Source organism: Megalops cyprinoides, chromosome 2 (genome assembly GCF_013368585.1).
Source record: "Megalops cyprinoides isolate fMegCyp1 chromosome 2, fMegCyp1.pri, whole genome shotgun sequence".
Taxonomy (NCBI): Eukaryota; Metazoa; Chordata; class Actinopteri; order Elopiformes; family Megalopidae; genus Megalops; species Megalops cyprinoides.
Genome location: NC_050584.1, coordinates 22,444,721 through 22,465,074, shown reverse-complemented (window position 1 = coordinate 22,465,074; position 20,354 = coordinate 22,444,721). Strand labels below are relative to the sequence as shown.

General features: G+C 45.5%; 1 protein-coding gene across 2 annotated transcripts in view; it reads left to right on the top strand.

Moving 5' to 3' along the window:
- gpc5b (glypican 5b) overlaps nt 1-20,354 on the top strand; it is a 125,297-nt gene that overhangs the window by 39,848 nt on the left and 65,095 nt on the right. The window contains exons 4-6 of one of the 2 annotated variants that reach the window (XM_036522048.1): nt 3,287-3,435; nt 4,995-5,054; nt 6,378-6,500. In XM_036522048.1, the coding sequence (XP_036377941.1) occupies nt 3,287-3,435; nt 4,995-5,054; nt 6,378-6,500 (332 nt within the window). The remainder of the gene's footprint in view (nt 1-3,286; nt 3,436-4,994; nt 5,055-6,377; nt 6,501-20,354) is intronic. The other variant, XM_036522049.1, reaches the window with a different exon arrangement.

The window sequence follows — 20,354 nt, the reverse complement described above, 5'->3', positions numbered from 1 at the left end:
CCTTGCTTGTAGCCACCATTCATTTTTCACTGTAGATGAACAGCACTTAGACATACACTGTTTTATAATGATAGCTGACTTAGAAAAATAGGCCGGTGTCCCATAAAGATAAAGGTGTCATTAGTAAATGAACATATCTGACAGCTGTAAGGTGTACACTGTAAGACTTGAAGTATAGTAATGGCAGCACTATTTTCTAACAGAAAAATGCAACAGTGAATGAAACGCTGCAATAGGAGCGCATCAAAGGACACGTGATAACTATTTTTTATTCCTGTGTCAGTTGATTACCCCTCCCATCTCCTGTCTGTAGAAAGTCCTCAACTTCAGCAATGTGTTTAAAGTTTTCAATGTCTGTCTACCCTTACCATCTGTAAAGCTTTCAAACATCCTGTAATGGATGTAAATAACTGGGTTTTGTTTTCATGTTGAGGTTCCCAGCGTGACCACTTGATCCATTAGGAAAGCTGTTACAAATGAAACACAACCAGGCTCAGTTTGCCATGGAGATACTGTGCTTAACATTGTGGTAAACCTCTTTGTGTCCAGTATTGGATTGGTTGTAGAATGTCTCACGGCACGCAGGTCAAAGGGTATTTCTGTTCTGAGGGACTATATCCCACATTGGATTAAATCTGTGACCACTCCACTTGTTAGTCGAAGAATACAACCCTGCTTTAATGAAAAGTTCATTTTGTGGCCACATTCTTGCCTCCTGAAATGGTAATGCTAGGTAATGAATAATGGGCGGGTCAAAGTTGATTTCATTGCAGTCCCAGCTGTGGAAGATCTGCCAGGGTTTGGCTTTTTCACAGTTTGGCTGAAGTCCCCCTGATTTTATGGTGATTTATGAGAATGAAAATCAAATGGTACTTTGGGTGATATTTGCCATATGCCAAGACAAACTGGAATATTAGTCACTATACCTTTCTACTCACCCACTGAAAATATACAGGAAATAGACTTAAGTACTGGAGTTTCCAGTAGTCCAGAATGTTATTCTTTTCAGTTAAACCCTAAGAGAGAAATCCTACTTTCAAATGGTATTTTGTATAGTGATGTCACTGTTTTTCTTCTTTGGCTGATTCAGATCAGCAGCCCTGGATATGAGGTTCCATTTGAACTTGAAACTTCACAGTTTTCTAGGCCTGTCTTGCTTAGAGAAACTTAGGGTTTGATACCATTGTCTAAACAAAGCATTTCTGTGGTAGTGTTCAATGACATATTCCATATTCTTTTGTAATTTGTGTTGAATGTGACACATATTTCAGATTGGCACTATATGCAGGATGCATAGGGTATGGCACTTAAACAAATCAGTGAAAGTTAAGACAAACTGCTTTGTGAGAGGACTGAACTATGCCCCTTTGTTTGATCAAAGACCATTAAATAAAGAGCAGTGCTTTTAAGACTATAAGTAGTCATTGTTTCAGTGGGCAAAGCGTTGACAGCTTTTCATTACCTGAGTAGGCCTTAATTAGGGAGGCCCCAAAGCCCTTCGTGGGCCAAGGCCTGTCACTTTTTCACCGTATGTATGGATTATCTCTTTAGGCCTTTGACTGCACTAATCCCATTAAGAGGTGTTTAAAGTGCTCCTGCGGGGCGGGGTCAGTGGCATCCCCATTACTTTGTGGTGTAATTCTCCCTTTCATTGAGCTCTTCCTCTTCTGTGTTGCAATTTGTTGGAAGAGGAAGATTGCAAATTTCCCCGTTGTGGGACAAATAAAGGATTATCTTACCTTATCTGTTACCACACACGTAAAGGACATGGGGATTCCAGTCAGGAGACGCGAAAGGATGAATGGCATCACACAGAATTAAGATATTTACATGAGCGGCACAGCACTGTGATGCAGCTACTACCATTAACAGAGCTGGTATATAATACAAAGTTCTGTGTATTGTAGACTCCTGCCTTTGTTGTTGTTATGACTTTCATTTTGGTCCGACTTTTGTTAGCATAAACAGTGTTGTATTGCCCCTCACATCCAAAAATAGTCTATTAAACTGGGGAATGAAGAATATAACCATATATAAGTGTATAATCTTTTTTTTTTTAAGTAGCTCTGGGTAAGGGCATATTTGCTAATTGACTAAATGTAAGAATGTAATATATACACACATGTTCATTTATTGTTAAAAGACAGCAAATGATGCATGTGATATATTACACATAGCATTTATTGAATATTTTATTTCACTTCAAACCTAAACTGCTCTTTTCCAGATGACTGTGTGGGTGCAGTTCCCTGTAATATAAGCCAAAGTGACAGCATCCTTTTTGTTTATTATTTCCACATTGAACCAAACAAGAAAAACATGGAGCCCACTGGGACAGAATTAAAAAGAAGAAGCTTCCAAAACCACACTGTCCCCTGCAAAGACACGACCAAGCCAGTTCCAGGAAGAGTAACATGAGACCTCTGTTTTTCTCCCCTTAGTGTAAAAGCGGCGTGAAGTGTCGGCGGGGTGGGGGGGGCGATCTCGCGGGTCTGCGGGCCTGGCCACTTGCATGCTGGTTGTTTGTTGGCACAGGAGGGCTCTGACCTGATGAACCGAAGGCATGCTTAGGATTTCTTAGGTCGCACGATACCCACCCTCTGTCTAAGAGTCGAAAATCTTTCAGCGTTATTTCACCTGTCAAGAATTAAGCAGGAACACCTCAGGTCGCCATGCAGTGCAGTTTTGTTGTGGGGGATTCTTTCATTTGGTCCCCAACTTTCGCCAGGTGATGCGCACCTTGCGGGAGGGGAAGCCCTTGGTGAACGAGAGGGGTCCCGCCCCCACGGCCTGTGCCCCACGTAATTCCCCTCTGGTCCTACCCACCCCGGACACTACCAGACTCTTAGGCCAGTGGAATCCTACAGCTGTATGGCTTTAGAACAATCATAATAGTATTACATTTATTATGAGCAATCCATTTTACTGTAGATATTAATGAATGACATGTTCTATAACACACACAAAGTAAATTTGGGTGAAATGAAGGCTTTGTTTTTAAAGAACAAATTGAATCTTATTATGTGCATGGACTAATACCTTTACATTTACATTTACATTTATTCATTTGGCAGATGCTTTTATCCAAAGCGACTTACAAGTGAGGTATAGTACAACACAAGCGAAAAACTGTATGGAGTTTGATTATGTCAGTAATGGAATGTTAACAAATGATGAGTGCTCAAAATCCAAATGGGGTTAGGATAAAAAAACTGAAAATGTGATTTATTGGGTTTTTCCAGAACAACAGACCAATATTTCTCTCTCTCACCCCCCTCTCCCCCAGGTGGACAAAGTGTGTGGGCAGCTCACAGAGGTGGCACCAGCGACAAGTGCGAGTCCGTCCACTCAGACGGCGACCCCCACGACCCCCACCACAGCCACGCCCCAGCCCTCGGCTCAGGTCCAGCACGGCCAGCTGGCACACATGAGGCGGTAAGGCCAGGGCCTCATAACTCCGCCCTCTCATCCCATTATTGTGGCCATATTTTAGAGGATGCTAGAGGATTTTCTTTCCCAGAATTTATTCTTTAGACATGTGTGATGGACATGTCATACATGTCCATCAATGACAACTTTTTTGCTCCAGGTGATCTTGGTCATGAAAAGCTTAAAATGACACACACACACACACACACACACATGCACATACATATTCTATCTGGGTCAGCCCAGCCCAAGATGGGTTGATATAGACGAATGTGTGTGGGGGTGGGTGGTTGGTGGTGGTTGGGGGGGCATCTGATCTCTCTTTCCACTTGAGAGAGAGAGAGACAGAGAGAGAGAGAGAGAGAGAGAGAGAGATGTGAAATGTGAATACCACTACCTTCATTGGTACTGCAAAACTCTCCATGGTAAAATGCCAGCATTATAGTCCCACTACATTTTAAATTGGGTCTGAATAGGACCATGTAGTGCAGCTCTGAAATGTGTGGGTTATTTCACAGTCTGGGAGTAGTGTTTAACTTCTTTATTTCCCTTGCTGTAAAAGTTCTGCTCTATTAATAATGAAGTACAAGCCCCCTGTAGACACTGGCAGGGACCAGCAGAATGGGTATTGGGAGCCATTTTTCCTGAAGCACTTAGTGGTTAGCACTGTATAAAAGACCAGTGCAGTGCCAATAGGAGATGCACAAGCAGGCAGCTCAGAAACCTTCAGTGGCTTCAGACTGGTCTTTTTGGCTCCCACATCAGAAGCACCAAACCTTCTCATTCACAATTGCTTGTGTAATGAAACTGCAGGATGTGTGAGTTATTGCGGGGAGCTGAATTTGGTCCCCTGACATAGGTCTGAACATTGGTCTGTGTATCTGAGCTTCAAGTTCTGTCGACAGAATGGCAGGGGTGTGGTTGGAGAGGGGAATAGAGAGCTCCAGAGTGAATGTGTTCAGCTCAAACCTGAACCACCTGACCCCCCCCCCCCCCCCAACACACACAAGTACACACACACACTCACGCACACACACACACAAGCCACCAGTTGCCAGCCCTGGTGCTGTTCCACAGCCATGCTCTGCCTAAGAACATAGGTAGCGGTTATCCAGGTTTCTGACCAATGGCATGGTGTGAGGAACTTCAGCGAGAGACCAGGTCAACGTGGAACCTGAGCTTAAGTGAATGTTTTTGCTGTGCCTGTGAAAAAAGGTAAGAAGGAGGCACAGATGTCATAAACTGGACCCAGTTCCCCAGAGCACCCCCTATAGGCCATTAAAGGCAAGGCAGGGAGGTGGTGATCTTAGAACAGAAGCTGGTGGATGGATGCTCTGCATGCTGTACACTCCTCCTGCCCAGGGCCATCTCTGCATGCTGCATGACCAACTTTATTTTCCCAGGTTAATGGTGCTGCTCTTGTCTTTGTTTTGTCTTTTTTTGTCTTTATTTTTTTCTACCCTCTCTCCTCTTTTCTCCCTACTTTCCCACCCGCATCCCTCCTGCTTGCATCGACTGACCCCCCTCCCCCCCTCCCTCAACACCACACAACTGGCCTTCCCCAGATCCCTACCTCTGAAACCTTCCAAGAGCGATAAACCTAGAAGTCTGAAAAAGATATCTAGGTAAGCATGGATCCTCCGAGCCGCTGTCTCACTAACCTGTGTTAGACATCTATCACCTGCGACTGTGTGTGTTTGTATGTACATGTGAGTGTGTATTTGTATCAGTGACTGTGTGTGTGTATATGTGTGGGTGTGTATTTGCCTGTATTACTCATCGTGTCCATAGATTAGTGACCTTCTCTCCTTGTATGGAAAAGTACTGCCCATATCATCAACTGATGTACATATTTCTCCATTTCAAGTTTAAATCAAAATTTAATCTTAATCATTATTTTGTGCAACTGACAGCTATGGTAAATGCTTCAAAGGAAATTTGTTTATATCACTTACTTTATATAACAGCATATATTGCACTGACATTCACTCCATGGTCCAGCAAATCTATCAGTGTACAATTTTATATAAAATTTCAGTAGGGTTATTATTTGCACAAAACTAGAAATGGGGTCGAGACTTGACACCCATGTCACAGGACACGCATGAATTGAAGGGGTGGGGTTGACACCGTGACCCCCTGTGACCCTGCTTTGTAACTGCCGCCTATCCAGGGTGGCCTCAGCAAGCACCCATTCAGGTTTGGCCTTTGTCCCGCTAATGTAACACATTCCAATCCAGCCATTTGTTAATCCTGCTTGTTGTCCAGTTGTGACCAGTCTCTCAGTTCAGCACCATTATCACCAGACATTCCATTTTTAACTTCACAGCCTTTCCTAATAAATGATATTGTGTATCATATGCTACATGCCACATTAAATAGTAGAAATTATACTTTCTATAACTTATATATATATATATATATATATATATATATATATATATATAAAATTATACTATTCATGTATTTGTAATAGGAATAGGAGTAATAGGAGTTTGGACACACCTGATTAAGCTAATGGGGAAAAAACATTCAAAGACATTTTAATCTAAAGACTAATGCTTAAATGCTTCAAATGTAAATATAAATAGTGATGTTGATGCCTATGTATGAATTTCTTTCCAAAAAATTATTTTTAAATAGTATTTTTGGCTACTTTGAAGAATCAAAAATACGAGATAGTTTTGATTTGTTTAGCACTTTTTTGGTCACTGCATAATTCCATTATTATTTATTTATTTGTTATTGTTTTGATGTTTTTATTATCATTCTAAAATGTGGAAAATAGTAAAAATAAAGAATAAAAGCTGTGTCCAAACCTTTGACTGGTACTGTATATTTACATTGCTTTAGATTACTGCCTTTCTAAGGGTGTGGAAGACAGCAGTGTGAGGATACCCTTTCACTGTCCCTTTCTCACAGGCTCGCTGCTCTTTGCTCTGTTTCAGGGAGTTCATGAGCTACATCCAGCGCTACAAGTCCTTCTTTGCAGCCCTGCCGGAGATGCTGTGCGAGGGAGAGATGGTGGTGGATGACTTCTCCTGCTGGAGCGGGGAGGACGTGGTTCCGAGGTATGACTTTGCTCCTCAGCGCCTCTGGTGGCCGGTGGTCCAGTGTCATTAAACACCTGTTTAGCCTCATCAGGTTTGTTAATAAGACTAAGGCTGAGACTAAGGCTGAGACTAAGACTGAGACTGAGACTGAGAATAATAGGAAGAATAGGAATGAGAATAAGAATTCTTCTTATTTTGCCTCATCAGAATTATGATAGGGTTACAATTGAGTTAATCTAGATATTGACCTTGACTTTTTATCTTTTCTTTTAAAGAGCAGTACCTTTTTTCTCCTTAAGTGCAGCTTGTTTCTCTCACCCTCAGTGCTGTTATTTATGTGTTTACAAAGCATAGGGAGGGGCACTTAAGGTCAGCACGGCACCACAGCCAATGAAGGATGGTAGAGTTTAGCAGCAGCCCGGTTAATGTGTTTCTCCCCAGCCCCGTGTGTGTGTGGCTTTGGTCTCTGAGTTATGGGGCGTTTAGCCTCATGATGAAGTGTGCACCACGGGCCCTGTCGGAGCGGCCTGTGGTGTGCCAGGCTTCGGTCACACTCCCAGGCAGAAAGAGCGCTTCGTTCACGCTTTTCAGGCCGGAATGGAGTCAATAAGCCAACGCTGATCCTCTGAGAGACCATTCCTCTGTCGGGCCTGTATTCCCAGGTGCTCCTCTGAGACTGTTTCGGATCAAATGGAAATACGATAACCAAACTGTTTTGTGAACGCCCCCCCCGTCCACTTAGGCATCTGTCCTGTCATGTCTTGATTTATGGACCGTCTGTTACACCCAGAGGGAGCCACACACCCCATGCCTCTGGAGGTCCATCCAGAAGAGCATCTCCCTGCGTTAGTGTTTTCATTCGTTACCGCTCGTGCTGTCTGCAGACGTTCCCGGCAGAGGCGCGTGAAACAGCAGGCGCTCCTCCTAATGGCCTGCTCTTTTGTCTCTGTCCCCACTTTTAGCATCTGCACGAGCTGCCAAAATGATGCGCTCATCGCCTAGGTTAAGTGCAACAGTCTACCCATTATTCCACCCCAACATTTCCAGAAAAGGGCTGTAACCTTGATGCTACATTAGAGCATGGCTGGAATGTCATGGCAGTGTTTTGGTATTATTATTTGTTAAGGGGGTAACATATGTCTCCAGTTGATGCATGGCGTGTTGATGTTCTAAGGGCTGGAATTGGTGCTGGGCTGATATTACATCATTGGCATCATCTTCATCACCTCTCTCATTGTCATCATCATCACTATCTTCATCATTATACTTGTGAAAGCAGTTACTTGAAAAGACTGAGAGCTATTTTTTGATATGCCAAAGTACAAACTAAGATATGTATGACACCCAGGAGGCTGTCTGATAAGCACATAATAATAATAAATTATAATAAATTATAATAAACTTATGCCCAAAACCAATCCGGTGACAGCTATGAGATATCCACTTGTTTTTGGTCAGTGGAGCTGTTGACTGCTGACTGATTCCAGGTGAAAGTGAGAAGTTTCAGAGATGGGGAGGTTTACAGAGACTTCTTTCTCCCAGTAATGACTCACAATACAATCCATATTGTTAATTTCAGCCATATGGTTACCTATTGGAGCCATAGTATAGTGTGTTTACCAGACTCTGTTAGGTTGGCATTTTATTTGATATAGCTCTTGCTTATTCTTGCTTACGTGATATATTCCTGCTTCTGCTGTTGCTGAAATGAAGTCAGAGAGCTGATAGGTTATAATAGGTCAAATAGGTGTTTGTTTCTGTGGCTACGTGCTCACATATATTGGCTTGCACCCAGTGGGTGGTGGGATTGAATCCCGGGCGTGACACTGTTGATGTGTCCTACAGCAATTGCTTACACTGAATTGCTTTGGTCAATACGCACTCAGACCCAGCTGTACAGAAGGGTTATGTGTAGAATGTCAGAAATGTAAATCGTTGTGGATAAGACTTTCCACCAGTAAACTGATGATGCAGTGACCTGATATGTTGTGTGTATGCCTGTGTGTGTGTATCAGAGCGGAATTTGATGACTTCTGTAGATAACTGGATTATAGGATCCAGGGTCAGGCAGTACCATTCTCTGGGGGCAAGCTTATTACAGTGATATGAAACACTGGGGTCATATTTTACTTCCTTGAGTGCCTCAATGTGCTTGTGTTATTCCCCACAAAGTATCCTGATTGAATGACCTGTTTAGAAACCACAGAGGCTCAGCAGTGATTGGTGGGGCTTGGCCACAGCTCTGGGAAGTAGGGGCTTAGTTATGGATCTCAGGGATTCCAGCAGTCACTTTTCCCTTGGTGTCTTTGTGACGATGTAGTGCGCTAACCCAAGGATGGGTATTTATAACTATGAATATAAGCTGGCTGCCAGTGTCATGAAAACACTGAATTATGTAGCTGTATCAGCCATTAGGCCACTAAAGGCACTCCTTATTGTTACCATGTTAGGACACCTGGGTGAGCTGCAGGTGTCCTACATTGGCACTTAACTGCCTTTGCAACCTGTTGCAGTATGATCATTAAATGAATGCGTTGCTGGATAATCACAGAGATGAGATTCTGTGGTTGGGTGTATCTATGTGTGTAGCCATTTTCGCACATGAACTCCGGACAAATGTCTGGAGAATCGGGTCCGGAAATTGGCCAGAATTGCCCTTTCACACATGTAGCACATAACAGGAGATTGTCCGTGACAGACGTGTTCTCACATATGTGTGTGTGTGTGCGTGCGTGTGTGTGTGTGTGTGAGAGAGAGACAGAGACAGCAAGTGAGGGACAGATGAGATGCACTTCTCCGGTTCTCAAGGACCCTGTGGCTGGGTGCCCCTCTCTGTGCATTTTGGTGGAGGGGGTGGTGGTAGAGGGGAGGGGAGGGTGCATGACGTGTACCCATCCTGTGGGATGCTGGGTAGGGGCGGGGAGTGGGGGAGAATGGTCCATTGTAAGGGGAGCGGTGTGGGGCACAGCTCAGCTTTGGGACCCCAAAGCCGGGTGGAGGGGGGAAAACAATGGTTCTCCTATTGAGCTTCTGTGGGAAAAGGCAAACCCCGAGGCTCGGCAGTACGGCAAATGGCAGTGCTACTCCCCTCGGAGCGATGGCAGGCACCCGCGGCGTAAGGTAATCTCTGAGCATGTGCGAGAAACAAAGGCCGCAGTTTCATACGCTGACGCATTCAGCTAGTCAGCCTCAACCCCCCCCAACTGTCTCCCCCAGCTCCCTGGACAGCTTGGCCCTGTCAGTGTGGAGCCCATGTGTACCAGCTGTTGCCCCGGTTCACTGCAGGGCTGGCCTTGCCCTACTGGTTTCCCTGGTTCCACTGGAATCCGTCCTGTTGTGCCTTTTGTTTTTATGAGAACTTTGTTGATTCTCTCTTTTTTCTCTCCCTTGGTTTGTTACAGTACTTGAAGTCACATCACAGGCACAGACAGGACCTTTCACATTCCTAAAGACAGACAGCCCCTGTACAAACACACACAGACATGATAATATATGTGCTCCATTCCTCAAGCTTGAGGGTTGTTTTTTTTTTTTTATACATCTTTTGTCCTCTGTTTAAACAGTGCTCTGTGATCTTGGATTTGGGGAAGTTGTGATATGTAATGAACCACAACAGAAATGGGGGGATCATGTTACCGTGCATGTGTGCACAGTGTCTTCAGGACACACACATTTAATCAGTGCCGAGATTTTTGATGTTTCCCCTTTGTCGATGGCAACAAGTGGAGTCTATGATTCGGAGCCCTGAAACCTGTCATCTCTTGGAGGGAGCCAAATTTCTGCCTTAGCCAGCCGGTGCATACATACCCATATGCCAGTCAACAGCTGGGAGCCTTGTTGCTTTCACACATTCACTCGCACATCCCACACACGTGTGCACACATCCCGCCCATATAACCACACACACACATTTCTTGCCAGTCTGAGATGCTTGAACAGACAGACGTGCATGTGTGGCCACACTTCCTGTCATTGTAACACAACACGACTGGATTCCCATTAGAAATGAATCATGCCTTCAAATTAAAAGATCGACCTTGGGGTGGTGGGGGGCAAGCCATGGAAGTGGAGTGCTATAGACAGAGGGTATTGGAGGGGCGGAGGGGGGCTTGTTTACACTAACACAGAAGAGCACTTGGCAGCCACTGACTCACGCTCTAGGGGAGTTATGAGCTGTGTAGAGGGCGGCTGGTGATAAATGGCCTTTTCTGTGCTGCTCTTTTACGTATGCAGTGCAGAGGCCGCTGGGATGTCAGAGCGGCAGAAAGAAATGTGAGGATTTTTGGTGTTTGTGTACTTATGAGAGCAGAAAATGTTCTCAAAGCTGGAGCCAAGAAACCAAAGGGCCGTGGTCCCAATCCGACGGCTCTCGGTTTTGTATATTCAGAGCTTTGTATAGACAGTGCGCAGGGTGTTCTCAGACCCGCTGTGCTCTGGGAATACAAACAGGCGTCGCCGTGGCCTGGACTCCCATTCGAGATGGACTGCCTTCTATTCATGTATCTGCCCATCTCTGTTTTTTTGCATATATATGTACCTCTGATTTAAATTTTGTTCAGAGGGATGTGGATGTACATTTTTGGGCAGATCTAATTTCAGGACATCTCACTTAAGTCTGTTTTGGAGGACGGACTAGTAACAAATGTGACGATGGACGAAGACAATGGCAGCCTGTCAGAGCATCAGAATGCCTGACATTTTTATCAGGTTCTGACAATCTGTTTGTTTACCACAGAGACATCTGGAATCCATTCTGGCGTCAACTGGCAAATGGGGACTGGGGGTGGGGGGGCTCCAAGCACATGCCCCCAGACATGCTCCCACCACTGTCACAAACCCACAGACCCAAACCCACACACTCTCCAACATCTTACAGTCCCCACAGCTCATGCTTAAACAAAGGCAAAGTCCCACTTTCTCACAGTGTCACACACCCACACGCTTTCTCTCACAGAACTGGGCCACAGTGTCAGCAGCCAGCGCCACTGCCACCTTTTCAGCTGATGTAAAGAGAGGAAGAGAAAGAGAGAAGTGTGTGAGACAGTGTCTCACTGACAGGTATGGCTGAGTGGGTGCGGTGCCGGGGTTTGGGCTATGTATAGGCCCTGAGTCTTCCCGGCTGGTTAATAAGGAGTGAGTGTAGGCCTTGGTGCCAGACCTCACCCCTTGACTAGAGCTTTACTGACCTGTAATTCTCCTCATGCCAGGCAAGCCTGCCTTTCTCCAGTACCAGGACAATGGGCAGCCATCTCTCTGCCAGGATAGTAACATAAAGCCTGGACCATACAAGCCTGGATATCTCTGAATGCTGGAGTCACCAAAGCGCAAAGGTTGAACATTACTTATCATGGGTCCCATCATAGCTAGACCCTCCTCAGCTTCCACGCAGCTTCTGAGGGTGGCAGTGTAGCATAGCGGATAAGGAACAGGTGAGAAGCAGGGTTCATAACCAAAAGGTTGCCGGTTCATTTCCCCACTGGGGTTCTGCTGTTATGCCCTTGGGCAAAGTACTTAACCCACAATTGCCTCAGTAAATATCCAGCTGTATAAATGAATAACATGGCAAAAAAAACTGTAGCCCATGTAACTCGCTCTGGATAGGAGCATCTGCTAAATGACAATAATGTAATGTAAAATAATTTCAGGGTGGGTGTGACAGGGTTTGGGGAAGAAGGGAGAGTGTTTCCCTCTCTCCACACCCCACCACTCTGTGAGAGACCCTGAGGCATGAGCTCATCCCCTGTCAGCCACACCCCTTTTATTGAGAGTTTGTACTGGGTGGGCGGGGTCAAGGTCCTCTGGGCTGTTTCAAACTACTGAGCATCTCCACGGTAGTGATTCCCAGAATGGGGATTAGTTACTCAGTAGAGCAGCCAGGCCCAGCACGAGTCATGGCAAGGGTGAGGGTAACCGTGTTAATGGAGGGATGCCGTGAGGGCCTCACCCTGGTTAACAGCCCCTCCTGCAGCCATCTCCCATGGTCCATACCAGGACTGGACCCTGCTGTCACTGCTGTTGGCCTGCTGCTGCTGCTGTTAGTGAGGTGGGGGGGTGGGGGTGCGCTCCGCTCCCCACTCCACAGCTGGTGTGGGAGGTCAAGGCACAGGGTGTTGGGGGGTTTCACGGTGATCGAGTTACCACTACAGGGCGCAGGGGGCTGCATGTGTTTTAGGATAACAGTTCACGCTGTGTGGCTGTTGGGCGTATAAAGAAAAAGAACATGTGAGTGTATGCGTGGTCCTGTGAGTGTGTGTGTGTGTGTGTGTGAGAGAGAGAGAGAGAGTGAGAGAGTGAGAGAGAGAGAAAGACAGAGAGAGAGAGAGAGAGAGATTTTGTTTTGCTGTTTGAGTGTAAGGGTATATATGTTCTCTTGGTGTGTCCATGTAAAAGTGAGTGATTTTGCCTTGCTGTGTGAGTGTAAGTGTATATATGTTTGTGTGTGTTTCTGTGTGTGTGTGTTTGTGGTAACGCATGTAGGGGTGCATGTGTGAGTTTTTTGGGTGTGCACCCATGCATGGACGTAACAGGAAACAAAGGACACTTATGCCTTTCTCTGGTGCCAAAGATGAAGTGAAGTTCCCATGAATGGCTGTGCTTCTCAGGCTCTGCTCCTTGCGCCCCTGCCAATACATGCTCTGGGATTAATTCCTCCTCATATTCATGTGCTTTTTATTCCTACATCATCACTACATGGAAAATCCTGTATATTGCAGCAGTGGGGGAATGACCTCACAGCAGAGGATGATGGGGGGGGGGGGGGGGGGGTGAGGTCGTAAAAATTGTCGTTTCTGGTCTGGGAAGCTGGGCTGAAATGTCCCTTTTGAAGCTGGTGGCTCCGCACTGCACAGCACTGGAGGGCAACAAGTGGGTGACTCTGTTCTCACCTCTTTGTCTCCCGCTTTTGTGTCGGAACTGTGAGAGCGAATTCTGGAACACGCTACCGGAGAGGACAAAGCCGTCCCTTATGTAAGAGTTCCTGTCTGATTATGCAAAAATAAAAAGCAAAACAATGGCAGATGAAACAGGTTAACGGGGAGCAAGTGACGGGAACTAACTGGAGTATATATCACTCTGGAGGTCATGCAAACAATGCACAGCCGAGCATTGCAGCGCACCATCATTTCCAATGTTTTTTCCCGAGCGTTTTAATTAAAAACTTGATGGGACAAAGAGATCTTGAGAAGTTTATGAACAATGAATGACATCATTCACGTACTTTGGGGGGTGATCTGGAGTTGCGAGACATAATTTAAAAGTGAAGAAGAAATGTAATGAGCACAAAGGAAATTGTTTCAAATGTTGAGTGTGGCCTGGAGGCAAAGACAGACCACCAGTGCTGTGGAGCAGCATAAACCAATGGCAGGCATCCAGCTAACATATAGCATTCTGTCAGTGTTCATGTAATGCTGTGGCTCTGTTATAATCAATGTTAAAGAAAGGCCGGGGCAATGTCATGTCAGCTGGACTTTGCCATGGGAATGTGTTGCTTATGTTTGCAGCAAAAATGAGGAATTATTGTGTTTCTTGCAAATATCTGTCTATATGCTGGGGGGATCACTGCGTAGAATTATATTCATCTTCTTCGTCATCATCATCATCACTGTGATCGTCATCATCATCCTGCCTACCACTACCACCGTGCTTCTTGTCATGAATATTATCATGACTGTTGTCAGGAGGAAGGTCAGTCAAACAGAGCTTAATTACAATTGAGGTAGTGAAAACATTTTTTAATTGTTTTATTACATTACATTGCATGCATTTAGGGGATGCTCTTATCCAGAGCAACTTCCAGTACAATAGAACATAAGTGTATCCATTGAAGTTAAATGAACAACAGTGCCAGACTAGGCCAACAACACTCAAAGACCAATGAGTGTGAGCATAACACCATTCAAGCCTGGCCACAAGTTAACTTGTGCAACCTGACTAGGCAACGGAAGCCAGGTACACTAAATCACAGTACTACACATAAAATAAACATCAAATTCTAGAGGTAGCAGGTACGAGAATTGAGGTGGACCGGCGATGCAGTCTGAAGAGGTGGGTCTTCTTCAAACACACACACACACACACACACACACACACACACACCAAAAAGTCCTACTAGGTTCAATAATCATGAAAGAAATTAGAATTAGAATTGGAAGAGTCTATTCTTTGTAGACTGGAGGGTTAGTTTTATGAAGTAAGATTTATTACACAAACAATTCACTGTTTTCTCAGTTATAAGCAACAGAAGCAGAACAGAAGTCTCATACTTCCATAAAGCAATGCCATCAAAAATCAGGCAGGGACAGTTGAGCTGACACATAGAGAACAAGTTCTTCTCATCTGTCTGTCTTCTGTGAGAGACACTCTTGCCTACTGTGCCTACTTGAGGAGATATGAGGAGGGTACAGCCTGATGATGGAGATTAAAACCATTGAATCTCAGCAAAATTCACAAACAGGTTGAATTTTTATTAAAAGAGGCAAACCTTGCACAGGCCCCAGCTTGGCTGTATGTGTTGGAGTTCAAAGCTCCTCCTTGGCTGCTTATTCCGGAATACAATGATGTAGGTTCTAGGAACACAGTGCTCTAGTTTGACTGTGTATTCCAGAACTCTTTGCTCTGAAACAATGTCTGCATCAGAACAACACCTCTGCTTTGTATGGGTGTACAATGTCTTGTAGCACCTTTTCTAAAAGAACTGGTAAATCTGACTGTGGTGCTAAGTAAGAGGATGGAACCTCTGGATCACAATGAGGATCATGTTTTTTATTTGAGGGTTAATATCACTGTTGTACTTATACTGGGGGAATGGGATTGTCATTGCCATTGGTTTGAAGAAAGAGCCTGCTGTTAGCAAGTCCCTAAGGGACTAGAGTTAAGAGGAAACTGCTGAATCTGTCACACTTTCTTTAAAGCACACCAGAGATGGCTGGGTGGATGGCTTTGCAGCAGGGAAAAGGGTGAGGGACATTACATTTAGAGAGCTTTTTTTCCTTGAAAAAACAGGCATGTCTGGAATGGCAAAATTGTCCCTGTCCAAATACAAAGGCAGTAATTATTTCACAGAATTTAGTCTATGCCAGGCTATGAATGTTTGCTTTTGAGCGCAAAACCTCCAAGCTGAGTAGACCTGAAAGACATGCTGACGCATATGTGCACATAGAAACACACACACACAAGCATGCACACACCAAACAGGTTATTTGCCCTCTCTCTTTTTGCCCTGTCTCTATTAGCCTGCCGCACTGTCACGGTTGCCTGGTTACCTTTCAGCGAAGTGCCGCTACCACCGAACCTGTGGAAAGCAGTGGGAAAAAGGGCAATAAAATGCATTGACTGACTTTCGTGTTGAAGGCCTTTCACCAGCGCCAGCTCGTCCCGCTCGGCTGTCTGCTTCTCTTCTCCCCTCAGTGGAAGCCCTCTCTCCGCTGTGAGCGGACTCAAAGGGGCCCCATTCTGTGTAGCCGGGTCTTCCCACCAGCCATTGAAGAGGGACAGCTTTATTGACATCTTCCTGCACAGTTTCCTCATCCAGTCAATCAGACGGGGAAACTCTTGTGCGCGCACTGGCTGCAGTGGGGAGCTGGCGCCAGGCGCGACGCTAGAGGTCCCGATTAAAACCAGGACCAGCTCGGCTACCCGGGAAACCATAGAAACGCGGTGGTGCCTGACAACAAAACAGACAGCAGCGGAATGAGCGAACCGTATGAGTCCTCAATTCCTTCAGTTTTACCAGTTTCTTAGAAAATGACAACCAGTAATTTTTGCGCCAAAGTTTACAATTTTAGAATTGCTGCTCATCAAATGTGGGGCGTTGCCATGATGTTAGTCCACTTTTATTGGCTATGGGGGTTAACTCTCATCTCATTGATCAGCAGGTGGCCTCCATTCCTTCCCTTAACCCTCTTACATTTACATTTATTCATTTGGCGTTTGGCTTTTATCCAAAGCGACTTACAAGTGAGGTAGAACCCTCTGCAAGACAAGGTGTCCAGAATGTCTTTCTTCAGAATGCAGGGGTATGGGCCTTCAACAAATCAGACAAGCACCACCAAAAAGTGATGATGCCATGATTAGTCCACTTTAAGTAGCCAGGAGGTCAATGGACTCTCCCATCTTGTTGGTCAATGTATGCCCATCTAACCCCCTGCAGGACACGGTGCCCAGCATGTCTCACCACCACAGAGTGCAGGGATTTGGGCTTTCAGCGAAACACCACCAAAAAGCGAGGCCGAGCTGCCTGGTCCTCAGTGGCTGTATAATAGCTTCAGATGTGTGGAGAAATTTGAGGAGAGACCAGCAGAGCCCAAGGCCCCAGCCCACACGGCTCTATTTATCAGACAGATGAATGAAAATCTGCAGCACACAGCAGAACGCGACTTTACCATTTCCTAACTGAACCGTCTGGGACTTGCTTTCATCCAGGAGCTCTCAGAGTGTAGCATTCAAGTTGTTTTGTTTTTTTCAGTGCATGTGTTTTTGTACCGTTTCCAAAATTTGTGCGAAAAGGACTTGAAATGGTCCTACTGAGGTGTGAGTTCTCTGAAGTACCTGAAGGATAAACTGAACCTCTGTTCGATGCGATCGTGTAATCACTTTGTAGTTACAGTGCTATAAAGCCTTGAGTCACGCCATAGTCAGCGGATCAAAAAGACTTGGTGGTGGATACAGTAAGCCACACATAGCTGAAATCCTGTGCCCACGTAGTTGAGCCGTATGTGTGTTTTGGTTTGGTGAGGCTTTAGAAGAGGCCTGTGGATTGGTCTCTTTGAGGTTTGTTGAAGCGTGTGAAGGGGAGAATAGCCCTGTACCTGCTGGGTCTCCCAGGCTGAGAGAGAGGTTTGTTCTACGAGTCTGGAGTGCTGCCAGAGGCAGTTCAGCGGAGACAGGGCCGCAGGGGCAACGCTCCCACACGTATACTGTACCGGACCCCTCCTTCCTTTCCCTCCCATTCCCAACCTTACTGTGTGTGTGTATATGAGTGAGTGTGGGTGTGTGGGTAAGGTTGGATGGGATAAGGTTGTTTGTGTAGGAATGTTTGTGTATGTGTGCGAGTGTAAGGTCAATTGGGTGTGCAGGAGCATGTGTGTGTAAGTGCTAGCTAGTGCCTAGGCTTGTAGGAGTCTGTGGATGTCTGGGTGAGTGTGTATTAGTGTGTGTGTGTGTGTGTCTGTATGCTGGTGTGTGTGTGTGCATGTCAGTGCTAGTATGTGTGTGTGTGTGTGTGTGTGTGTGTGTGTGTGTGCGGCTGTGTGACTATTTCCCACCTGTTGCTTCCATTTTTGTCTCCTTCACTAAAGATGCATAGAGGACCACAGAAAGTCCTATTGTTCATCCACTCCTGTGGTAAATGGGCCTGTCCTTATGGATCTTTCCACAAGGGTTCACAACTCCCCACGAAGATTATCCTCTTACATCTCATCAGTTTGCAGCAATAAGTCACTGTCTACTTCCCACTGAATGAATAACATTGTTGTCACATGAAGCGACATTCTACAATCATGCATAAGTGTTTAAGCAGATTCTCTGTACAAGGGATCCACTGGCAATTTTGAATGAACCTCACATTGTATTTTATCAATCACATCACTAGTTTACCACAGCATTTGAATTGGTGTTGTTGGACAATTACTTCACGAATATCAGGCCAGAAAACCAAAAAAGCAGCTACTGGCTTGAAAGCCATACTTTTTTTAAATGTATGTTTTTCACTTTTTATGATATTATATGCACAGGCTGGGGTCGTGTGAAACAGCTTGTCATGCTCTCACCCTGGTCTTTTTCGAAAAGCTGTTGACTGTTTTGCGGTGAAAATAAAAGCTTTGAGCAGAAGGCTGAAAAATGTGGTGCTGAAACAGCAGCAAATGTAATGTGAGGCAAATGAAAGCTCTATCATTTCACACATGACATCTGAGGGCTTGGAGAGCATATCTGGAAAGGCAATGGGCGAATGGAGCGCTGGAGTTATCCCAGGGGAATATGTGGTGTCAGCGCAGTGTCTGATCATTGCCCTCGGATCAGCAGGGACCTAAAATGGGAGCGCCGCTCCTGCGGAGCTCTTCCTGTAAGTGAGCGTGTCTGACCCCCTTCATTCAACGCTGCGACCCTTCTGGCTTGCAGTGTGTGTGTGTGTGTGTGTGTGTGTGTGTGTGTATGTGTGTGTTTGTGTGTGTGTATGTCTGTTTGTCTCTACACACCTGTGTATGTTTACTGTGTCTGTGTGTGTCAGTATGTATGCAGAGGCTTGTGTGTGTGTGTGTGTGTGTGTGTGTGTGTGTGTGTGTGTGTGTGTAGGTCGTCTGTATCTGTGTGTCCTCCTCAGTAGCTAAGGTTGTTGGAGTCCCAGCACCAGGAAGACTTTCAGACATGCGGGCGGTTCGGAGTAAGGGGTCATATTTTTATGGCCTGGACCTGACCCAGGCCACAGAAATTTGTGTCCTCCTTCAGCCAGGACCCTTCGTCACATCTCCCTCTCTCAGCATCCAACACCCAGTGACTCTCACTGTCCTCTTTAGGGTCCAACACCCAGTGACTCTCACTGTCCTCTTTAGGGTCCAACACCCAGTGAATCTCACTGTCCTCTTTAGGGTCCAACGCCCAGTGACTCTCCCTGTCCTCTTTAGGGTCCAACGCCCAGTGACTCTCCCTGTCCTCTTTAGGGTCCAACACCCAGTGACTCTCACTGTCCTCTTTAGGGTCCAACGCCCAGTGACTCTCCCTGTCCTCTTTAGGGTCCAACACCCACCAACACCCAGTGACTCTCACTGTCCTCTTTAGGGTCCAACACCCAGTGACTCTCACTGTACTTTTAGGTCCCAACACCCAGTGACTCTCCCTGTCCTCTTTAGGGTCCAACATCAAGCCACTCTTCCTGCCCTCTTCGGGTGCAACACCCAGCTACTCTCCCCCATCCTGGCTCTGGAAGTGTAAGACAAGCTGTTTTAGGGATGAGCTATACACCTATGGGCATCTAGGCCCACACTGCCACTTGGTGGGTATGCAGGGCCTCAAATGCAGTATGATTTTAGTTTTGATTTAGCCACAAATTTGATCACTTTTCAGTTTGTTGTAACTTTTGCCTTGACCCCTAGGCAAGGTGATCATTAGCTTAACAATGCACAATCAGACATTGCAGTTTGTCAGGCGCAAAAGATTTCTTATGCTCTTGCTCGTAATATTTACGATCCAGTCAGAAACATTTTGTCAGAATCATAAAACATTTTTTTTTCAGAATCACACTTAGCATCGGGTTTCATGAGCTTATGAAGAGGACCTGCCAACAGCCTATGAATAATAACCACTCAGCTACACATTGATACAGCAGCTGTTCTCTGTTGAAACCCAGGGCGTTTTTCTCTGTTCTGTGCCGATTCAATGACTAAGAAACAAAACAAGCCCACAACAAAGAATCAGTGAGAGACACACAGACAAAAACAATGCAGAACAAGACGCAAAACAAGGTTGGGCAGAGATGGAAAATGAACTTATTTAGCTATTGCATGTCTATTTGGCAGCAGTGTAGCTGTGCCATGAGGTGGTGCCCCGTTGTCTGTATGTACAGTCCACACTAGATGAACACAGTCATAGTCCAGCGTTGACAGTGTTGACCTGCTGGCTGTACTGCTGACATTAACCTGGCAACACATTTGTCTGATTTCAGAATTCATTTGGTATGCCAGTATCAAACGCAGGAAGTAACATGTACTGTACGTTAGAGGTCGGATCTGCAACACTCCATGGAACAATCCAAGGTGGTCTCTGTGTTCCATAATATTTTGCTAAAAAGCACTGCTGTGAACTTTTTGTTGCTATGTTCTAAGGCTACATACAATTTCAAGGGATTGACTTGTTTATTTTGTTATTTCTTATTCTGTCTTT